Here is an 8,909-nt window from a genome sequence, read left to right on the forward strand (position 1 = left end):
CCCCGTCCCCCGCCGTGTCCGCGTCCCCCCCGTGCCGGTCCCCGCCCGCCGCCGCCGCCCCCGTCCCGGCCCTTTCTGGGCCGCCTCCAACTTCCCGGCCGGGGCGCGGCGGCGGCGGCGGCGGCTCCGCGGGGCTGCGGCGGCCGAGCCTCGCTGGGCGCCCCCCGGGCCCCCCCGGCCGCCCCCCGGGCCGCTGCGGCGGCCGATGGCGGCGGGGGCCGCGGCGGGGCCCCCCCGGCGCTGGGAGCCGCGGCCCGGCCCGGAGCGGGGAGCGGGCCCGGCCCGGCCGTAGCGCAGCGCGGAGCGGCGGCGGTGAGTGCGGCCGGGGGGGCGGCGGGTGGCCCTGGCCTTGCGTCCCCCCCACCCCGTGTCCCCGCAGGTGCGGATCCCCTCCCGCCGTCCCCCGTGCATCGCCCCGGAATAGGGACCCCACCGGCGAGAGGGACCCCCCCACCCCGAGAAAGAGACACCCCCAGAGATGGACACCCGCCCCCCAAGGGAGAGGGGGGCCCCGACATGGACACCCCTCAGCACGGACACCCCCTCCGAGGGTAGGGACCCCCCAGCAGAGACAACCCCCCCGAGGAAAAGGGACCCTCCAAACAGGGACCCCCCCCCTCCGCGAGGGAAGGACCCCCCGACAGGGACCCCCATCCCCGAGGGAAAGACACCCCCCGACAGCATCCCCCCACTGTCGAGGGATGAGGACCACCCCCCAACAGAGTTCCCCGTCCCCGAGGGCGGTAATCCCACCCCCCCCCCGAGGTGAGGGGACCCTCCCCAGCAGGGACAGCCCCTCGAGGGCAGGGGACACCCCAAGGGCAGCACCCCCCTCCCAGGGTGTGGGGCTGAGCTGGGGGTGGCAGTGGAGGTCACCGGGCCCCCCGGGAGGGGGTGACCCCTCTGCCCAGACATCCCTGGCCCTTGTACCCCCCCCCCCTCAGGTCAGGGCCGGCCGGGGGCTCCCCCAGGTGCAGCCCCCACCCCATGGCTGTGTTGGGGACCAATCCCCCAATCCTCCACCCGGTGCAGCCCCTCAGGGCTGAACCCCACCCGGGTAAGGGGGGGGCTTCCTGCACTGCCATCCCTGGGGGTGTCACCTGCTCCCAGGGTGGGGACGCCACTGTGAGGACACCAACCATGACTGGGCAGCGTTTGGGGCAGGGTTGGGGAGGGCTGTCCCCTCTCTGCCACCGCCCCACCGCGGCGTGGGCACGGGGGACAAGGGACTCATTAACTGGGGGGGGTGGAGGGGACACGGATGGGGGGCCATGGAGTGGGGGATGTGGAGAACGGGGCCACACATGGTGAAGGGACATGAGGGGACACGGGCTGTGGTGGGGACACACGGGGTGGAGGGGTGTGGAGTGGGGGGTGCTGCAGGTCCTGGCAGGGATCAGGCAGGTCCTGGAGGGGTGGTGGTGGCAGTGGTGACGCTCCTGCCCACGGGTGATGTGTGGGGGAAACTGAGGCACAGAGGCATCACCGAGGTTGGTGAGGGGTCTGGGGGGTCTTTGGGGGGTTCCTGCCCATAACAGCCCCCGTTGTCCCCCCGCAGGGAGCTGGCCATGGCAGACCCCAGCCACATCCAGTCGGCCGCCTCCAAGAGCATCCGGCCCTTCCGCTCCAGCGAGGAGTACCTGGAGGCCATGAAGGAGGACCTGGCCGAGTGGTTCAACACCCTCTACGACCTGGACATCCAGGTGGACACCTTCCTGGAGAGCCTGGAGACGGGCTGTCACCTCTGCCGCCACGCCAACAACGTCAACCGCACCGCCCTGGACTTCCAGGAGCGGCACCCCGAGGCAGCGGCCCGCATGCGAGTGCCCCAGAACGAGGTGGTCTTCCAGGCCAAGAACGTGGTGCCCGGCTCCTTCATCGCCCGGGACAACGTCTCCAACTTCATCCAGTGGTGCCGCCAGGACCTGGGCATCCAGGACGTGCTCATGTTCGAGACCAATGACTTGGTGCTGAAGAAGAACGAGAAGAACTTTGTCCTCTGCCTGCTGGAGGTGGCCAGGAGGGGCTCCAAGTTTGGCATGCTGGCCCCCATGCTGATCCAAATGGAGGAGGAGATCGAGGAGGAGATGAGGGACCAAATGGCTGACGGCGCGCTGGGCACGCGCCGGGAGAGCCGGGACGCCCAGGCGGGCGCCTACCCCAGCCGGGCCCGGCCCATCACGCTGTGCGACCTCAAGAACCTGGACGAGCTGGTGAGACACGCGCTCCCCTGGGAGCCCTGTGCCTGGGTGAGGGCCTGGCCGGCCGCCCGGCGCCCCGGGGCACCGCCAGGCCCCGCCCGGGGCTCTGAGGGATGCCCCGGTCCCCGCCATCCGCCCAGCGGGGAGGTCTGGCTCATGGGAGGTCCTCTCTGCACCCAGTGGTCACTCTGTGGTCACTAGGAGGTCCAGGGCTGTGGGAGAACCTCTCTGTCCACCCAGCAGGGTCCATGGGGGGGTCCCATCCATCTCCATGTCCCCCAGGACTCCTCCCTGTCCCCGTGGCCCCTTGGAGGTCCTGTCCGTGTGCCCCATGGGTGCTCCATGATCCATGGGGGCTCCCACCTGTCCTCCCGGCAGGGCATTCTGTGGTCCCTGGCAGGTCCCACCTGTCCCTGAGACCCTCAGGAAGGGCTTTGTGCCGCTGACAGGTCGCGCTGTGGTCCGGGGCAGGTCCCCCGTGTCTGTGTGACCCCCGTGTCTCTTTCTGCGCTCACGGGATGTGCTCCACTCACCCATCCCAGCTCTCCATGGCTACGGGAGCTCCTCGCACCCACCCACACCCACCCAGGCTCCCGCGGAGCCTCCCGCCTCCAGGAGGCGTTCTTTCGGTGGCTGTGAGCAGAATCACAGTGGGGACACAGGTGTCACCTGTGCGCTGCCACCCGCTCCCCGTGAGGGGTGACTCACAGTGGTCCCCACCCCAGGACTTCTCCTCCTCCTCCTCCCACCACCTCGGGGCTGCTGTCCCCAGGGACGGACATGGGGACATCCCGGCTGCTCACGGTCACAGTTTGGGGTGTCAGAAGGGGGGTTCGGGCCCCCCCCGGGCCGGGGGCTCAGGGCGGATTAAAGGCGGGTGCGGGATCCGTCCCGCGGGCGAGGCAGCGGATTAATCTGGGACGGGGGGGACAGGGGGGACAGGGGAGCTCTGCCCTCCCCGGACTCCCTAAGCCTTTTTTTAATTGAAACCCCAATTCCTCATTAAGTCCCTCATTAAGGAGCATCCTGACCCCCCTCCTCCCAGTGCCGCTTAGGGGGGGGCCCTCCTCGCTGTTGCCCCCCCAAGCCCCCCTGGCCGGGCGCTGCCAGCCCCCGCCGCATTTTTCCGGGCTGCGTAATTCCTCGCCATCGGCTTTTATGGGCAGCGCCAGAGGCGGGGAGGAGCCTGGCGGAGCGGGATCCGGCCCGCCTCGTCCCCAGGTGCCCCCCCCCCGTGTGGCAGCAGGGTCACGACCCCCCCTCCCTGCAGCCCCCCGGCCCCCCCATTCCGTGACTCAGTTTCCCCAGCTAGGGCTGTCCCTGTCACCCGGATGGGAACCGGGGCGGCCACATCCTTCCTTCCTCTCACCCGTGTAATGGGCACAGGAAAGCCCCCAAAATCTCGGAATTACTAAAGAAACCCCAAATTTCGGGGTGGGGCGGCGCTGTGCCCGCCCAGCCCCGGGCCGGGGCAGGACGCGGCCGCGTCCCCGCGTCCCCCCGTGGCTCCCGTTTAATCCCTGACGTCAGCCCGGCAGATAGAGCCGGCAGCTGGCAGCCAGCGGGACCACGGCACGGCCCGGCCACCCCACAGCCCCGGGGGTCCCCTGCCCGGCCACCCCACAGCCCCGGGGGTCCCCTGCCCGGCCCCCCAAATCCTCCCGCTCCTGCCCTGTGCCAGACCTTCCAGTTCAGAGGAAGGCAAAACCCCCAGAGGGATTTACCCCATTTCTCATGGTGCATGTAGGTCCTGCCCCATGGTGGGGATTTGGGCCGAATCCTGCCCCCGTGGTTCAGGATCAGTGGGGTGGGGGATGTTTTGTGCCCACACCGGGGGTCCCGGAGCGGGTGGACCCCAAACGAAGAGAGTTGTGCCTGTTCTCAGCCTGCCGGGGGTTCCTGACCATGGGAAGAGACCCCAGCCCCACTGTTTCCCATGGAGGGGGAGAGCTGCCAGCATGGGGGGCACACAGAGCCCCTTGAGGGGCTGTCCCTATAATGGGGACCACACTGACCCTATAAGGGGGTTTGTGCCCCACCATTCCTATAGTGGAAGGTTGATGACCCACCAGCCCTATAACAGGGGGGTTTGTGCCCCACTGACCCTATAGCAGGGGATTCTATGCCCACCAGCCCTATAGTGGAGGGTCTGTGGATCACCAGCCCTATAACGGGGTTTATGCTCACTGATCCTGTAGTGGGGCATCTGTGCCCACCTGCCCTATAATGGCAGGTCTGTGCCCCACTGACCCTATAGTGGGGGTCCTGTGCCCACCAGCCCTATAATTGGGGGATCTGTGCCCCACCATCCCTATAGCGGGGGGTCTGTACCTACTGATCCTATAACAGGGGGACTGTGCCCCACCCAGCCTGTAGGGGGGTTCTGTGCCCACTGGCCCCATAATGGGGGGGTCTGTGCCCCGCCAGCCCTATAGGGGGGTTCTGGACCCCACTGGTCCTATAACAGGACGCTCGCCCCACTGACCCTCCCGTGTGTGCCGGCAGGTGCGGGAGATCCTGGGCTGCTGCTCGTGCCCCTCGCAGTTCCCCATGGTCAAGGTCTCGGAAGGGAAGTACAAAGTGGGCGACTCCAACACTCTCATCTTCGTCCGCGTAAGAGCCGCCCCCTCTCCTCACCCCACCGTGCCCCCGTTACACCGGGACCCTCCTCCTCCTCCCTCCCCCTCTCCCAGGCAGGGTGGGTGGGGTCCAGGGCCGGGTTTCCCGCCCACGCGGGGGTCCAGGGGGCTCCGGTGGCGTTTTGGTGACGGCGCTGCCCGCAGGTGCTGCGAAGCCACGTCATGGTGCGCGTGGGCGGCGGCTGGGACACACTGGAACATTACCTGGACAAGCACGACCCGTGTCGCTGTGCTGCCCTCGGTGAGTGCCCCGGGGCCCCTTGGCTCCGGCTGGCTCCTGGATTCCTGTGGGCTCCCATTCCCTGGTGCTCCATGGGTTCCGTTCCCAAATTCTCCCTGGGCTCCATTCTCTGTTCCTCTATGGTGTGCCTTCCCCTGATCTTCTGTGGGGATTTGTTCCCTGATCTACTGTGGGGTTCCATTCCTGGCTCTCCTTGGGACTCTGTTGCTGGTTTTCCATGGAGTTCCATTTCCTGATTCTCCACAGGGCTCTGTTCTGTGGGGCTCCATTCCCTGATTTTCTGTGGGCTCCTGTTCCCTGTTTCCCCTTGGGTTCCATTTGCTGATTCTCCGTGGGGCCTCATTCCCTGCTCCCCCATTCCCTGCCTCTCTGTAGGGTTCCATTCCCTGATTCTCTATGGGTTCCATTCCCTGATTTTCTGTGGGTTCCATTCCTTGGTTCTCCGTGGTTTCCATTCCCTGATTTCCCGTGGTTCCATTCCTTGGTTCTCCATGAGTTCCATTCCCTGGTTATCCGTCGGTTCCATTCCCTGATTTCCCGGGGTTCCATTCCCTGTTTTTCCGTGGCGCTCCCTTCCCTCCCCTGCGCTCCTCCGAGCACTGATCCGGCTGGAAGGAGAAGGGGAGTTTCCCCCCAAGTTCCCGAGGTGTTCACAGCTTCGGGGATATCCCAGCTGGGAGATGGGGATGCAGTGCGGGGAGGGCGGGTGATGGGCTGACCTCCCCCTCTCGCTCGCAGCTCACCGCCTGCCCCAGCCCCGCGCCCCGGGCGTGTCCCCCCAAAAAGCAGCTCCCGGCTCGTCCTCGTCCCGCGCCTCCAGCCCCAGCACCCCCCGGCGGGCCCGGCCCGCCCCGGGCGGGGCGGAGCGGGGCCCCCAGCCCCGGGGGGACCCCCCGAAGCCCCCCAAGCAGGACGGTGTGTCCCCCCGCGGGGGTGCAGCCCCCCGCTCCGGTTCCGGCAGCCCCTCCGGGAGCCCCGCGGAGCCGCGGGGAGCGGGAACGCTCAGGTACGGCCCCCCCGGGGGGCTGCGGGACCCCAAAACTGCTCCGAGAGCCCGCGGCAAAGGCTCAGCCCCACGGAGAGGACGGGCAGGGAGCGGGGATGGGGGGCGTTAATGGGGGGCAGTGGGGGGCACTGAGGGGAATGGGGGACACTGGGGACAGCAGGGTGACAGTGGGAGGTACTGGGGTGGAATGAGGGGAACTGCGCTGAACTGGGGGTGCAGTGGGGAGCGCTGGGGAAATCATGGGGGACACTGGGGGGGAAATGGAATCATTGGGACAATGGGAGGTACGAGAGGGTGAATGGGGGTGTACTGGGGGTGCAATGCAGGTAACGGGGATCGGGGGGTGTAGTGGGGAAATCATTGGGGGAAAATGGGAGGACAGTGAGCTGTACTGAGGGGGCAATGGAGGGGTGCAATGGGGGGCAGGGGGGTGAATTTGGGGTGAAATGGGGGTGCAGTAGGAAAGAATGGGGGTGCAGCTTGGTAGGGCAGTGGGGAAGGACAGCAGGGGGGCAGTGGGGGAATGGGGGTGCAGTTAGGGAGGGCAGAGGAGGGAAAATGGAGAACCACAATGGGGGCTCAGTGTGGGGCCGTGGGGGGCCATGGGGGGCTATGGGGACAGATAATGGGCACTGGGAGGGGATGGGTGGTGGAATGGGGGGCAGGGGAGGGGTAAATGGGGAAAGCATCGGGGGTCAGTGGAGGGGAATAGTGGGGGGCAGCAGGGGGAGGGAAGGGGAGCTGCAAGGGGGGAAATGGGGTGTGCAGTGGGGGGATGTGGGATTTCATGGGGGAGTTCAGTGGAGGGGGACAGGGGGGCAATAGGGGTTCACTGGGGTGCAATGGGAGAGCAAGGAGGAATGGGGGTGGAATGAAGGGGGCACAGGGGAAATGGGGGTACAGTGGGGTGGGAAATGGAGGGGGTGGGATTGGCAGTGGAGGGAATGTGGGGTGCTATGGGGGAGTTCAGAGGGAGTGGGTGTGGAGTGGGAGGGAAATGGGGTGCTGTGCAGGGAATGTGGGGTGCAGTGGGTGGGGCTGAGGGGGGAGAAGGGGAGAATGAGGGTGGAATGGGAGGATTCAAGGGGGTTTAATGGAGGGGGAAATGGGGACAGTGGGGAGGGAAATGGGGTGCTGGGGGTGCAGTGAGGGGGAATGGGCAGTGAAGGGCGAGAATGGGGGATTAATGGGGGGCCTTATGGAGGGCTCGGGGAAGGGAAATGGGGTTCAATAGTGGGGATGTGGGGTTCGGTGGGGTGCAATGAGGATGGAAATGGGGCTCAAGGGGGGGAATGTGGGGTGCAATGGGGAAGCAATGGGGAGGAATGGTGGGTAAAGGAGAAAGAATGAGTGCGTGCAATGGGGAGGGAAATGGAGGGAATGTGGAGTGCCGTGGGGGAGAGTGGGGGGGGTTCAGTGGGGAGGGGTGCGATGGGGCGGGGGAACTGGGGGGGGGTTCCACGAGGAGGGGTGCAAGGGGGGATTTCAATGGGGGGGTTCACGGCGGCTGTGCAATTTGGGGGGTGCCCTGGGTGGGACACCGGGGTGCTCATCGCCCCCTCTCCCCCGCCGCCCCCAGGCCGCGCGCCCCCGCGCGCTCCCGGCGCTGCTCGGGCGACAGCGACTCCTCGGCCGCCTCGGCGCAGAGCGGCCCCCGTCGCCCCCCGGCCCGCCGGGACCCCGCCGATGCCCCCGCCCCGGGCTCCCCCCGCGCCCCCCGCGCCGCCGCGTCCCCCCGCGGGTCCCCCCGCGCCTCCCGCAGCCCCGGGCGCGGCTCCGCGCCGCTGCTGCTCATCCGCCGCCGGCCCGACGGGCAGCACTCGTGGGCGCGGGCCGAGCCCCCCGCAGCCGGGCCCGGCCCCACGGGGAGCGCTGGGGGGCGGCGCGACCCCCGGCCCGGCCCCGGGGACCCCGAGGAGCTGGCGCGGAGGCTGCGGGCCCCGCGCTGGCTGGAGCCCGGGCAGGAGCAGCGGCTGTTCCAGCGGCTGGAGGAGGAGTTCCTGGCCAACACGCGGCTGCTGGAGCAGCTGGGGGACACGGAGAGCCCTCCGCCCGCGCCCCCCGCCACCGCCGACTCGGCCTATTGCTCCTCGTCTTCATCGTCTTCCTCACTGAACGTCTTCGCCAAGCACGGGCTGCCCGCCGAGGACGGGCGGCGGGGCGGGAACAGCGACGGGAACAACAACGGGAACAACAACGGGAACAACGGCGGGTGTCCCACGCTGCCGTCCAACCCCACCCTGGCAGATGCCAGGCGCCGCTCCACTTTCTCCAGCTCCTCCGACGAGAGCTGCTGCTTCCCGGCCTCCTGGGACAACCGGGAGACCCCGGGAAACGCCGGCTCCGACACCGACTGGGCCACCGGGGAGGACGAGCTGATGGAGAAGGACGAGAACCCCGCGCCCCCGCCGCGGCCCTGGGCCAAGCCCCGGCTGGACACGCAGCCCCACAGGGCGCCCTCCCGGATCCCCACGCCGCGGGGCTACGGGGCAGGCTCCCACCGGGCCGCGAACGGCAGCCCCAAGGCCTGGGGGGCCCTGCAGAGCATCCCCCCCTCCCTCCTGGAGCCCCCCTGGGCCCCGCAGCAGCACGAGGGCCTGGAGAGTGCGTGGCCATGAGGGTCGATGGCCATGGCAGCTCCGGCAGCCCCTGGGGACATCCCCGAGCTGCTGCGGGAGGGTGGAGGTGGCACCCGAGCAGACACACCCGGCCAGGCGATGGCCACGGAGCTGGGGGGGCCAGGAGCCCTTCACTTGGTGACTGTTGGTGTTGGGCTGGGCCCTGCAAGGAGCCCCCAGCCAGGCCCAGAGGGTGCCAGGGGT

At 68.6% G+C, this 8,909-nt stretch overlaps 1 protein-coding gene across 2 annotated transcripts; it reads left to right on the forward strand.

Annotated features, from left to right (window-relative positions):
* The first annotated feature begins 154 nt into the window (after window positions 1-154).
* GAS2L1 (growth arrest specific 2 like 1) lies at window positions 155-8,846 on the forward strand. Of its 2 annotated transcripts, none has more exons than XM_063416126.1 (6): window positions 155-312; window positions 1,559-2,249; window positions 4,707-4,814; window positions 4,985-5,081; window positions 5,820-6,087; window positions 7,667-8,846. In XM_063416126.1, exons 2-6 carry the CDS (start codon window positions 1,569-1,571, stop codon window positions 8,703-8,705), a joined length of 2,193 nt encoding a protein of 730 aa, XP_063272196.1. In that variant the 5' UTR covers window positions 155-312; window positions 1,559-1,568; the 3' UTR covers window positions 8,706-8,846. The 2 variants fall into 2 exon arrangements, with proteins under 2 accessions (XP_063272196.1, XP_063272195.1); XM_063416125.1 differs by lacking the exon at window positions 155-312 and adding an exon at window positions 502-551 and having other exon boundaries at window positions 1,559-2,213.
* Window positions 8,847-8,909: the final 63 nt, after the last annotated feature.

Source organism: Prinia subflava, chromosome 19 (genome assembly GCF_021018805.1).
Source record: "Prinia subflava isolate CZ2003 ecotype Zambia chromosome 19, Cam_Psub_1.2, whole genome shotgun sequence".
In the NCBI taxonomy this organism is placed as follows: Eukaryota; Metazoa; Chordata; class Aves; order Passeriformes; family Cisticolidae; genus Prinia; species Prinia subflava.

Excerpts from the sequence above, each read along its gene's own strand:
- GAS2L1 (XM_063416125.1), top strand. The coding sequence starts at position 517 with ATGGACACCCCTCAGCACGGACACCCCCTCCGAGG. Across the intron at positions 4,815-4,984 it reads ACACTCTCATCTTCGTCCGC|GTGCTGCGAAGCCACGTCAT; the intron begins GTAAGAGCCGCC and ends CGCTGCCCGCAG. Across the intron at positions 5,082-5,819 it reads GTGTCGCTGTGCTGCCCTCG|CTCACCGCCTGCCCCAGCCC; the intron begins GTGAGTGCCCCG and ends TCTCGCTCGCAG.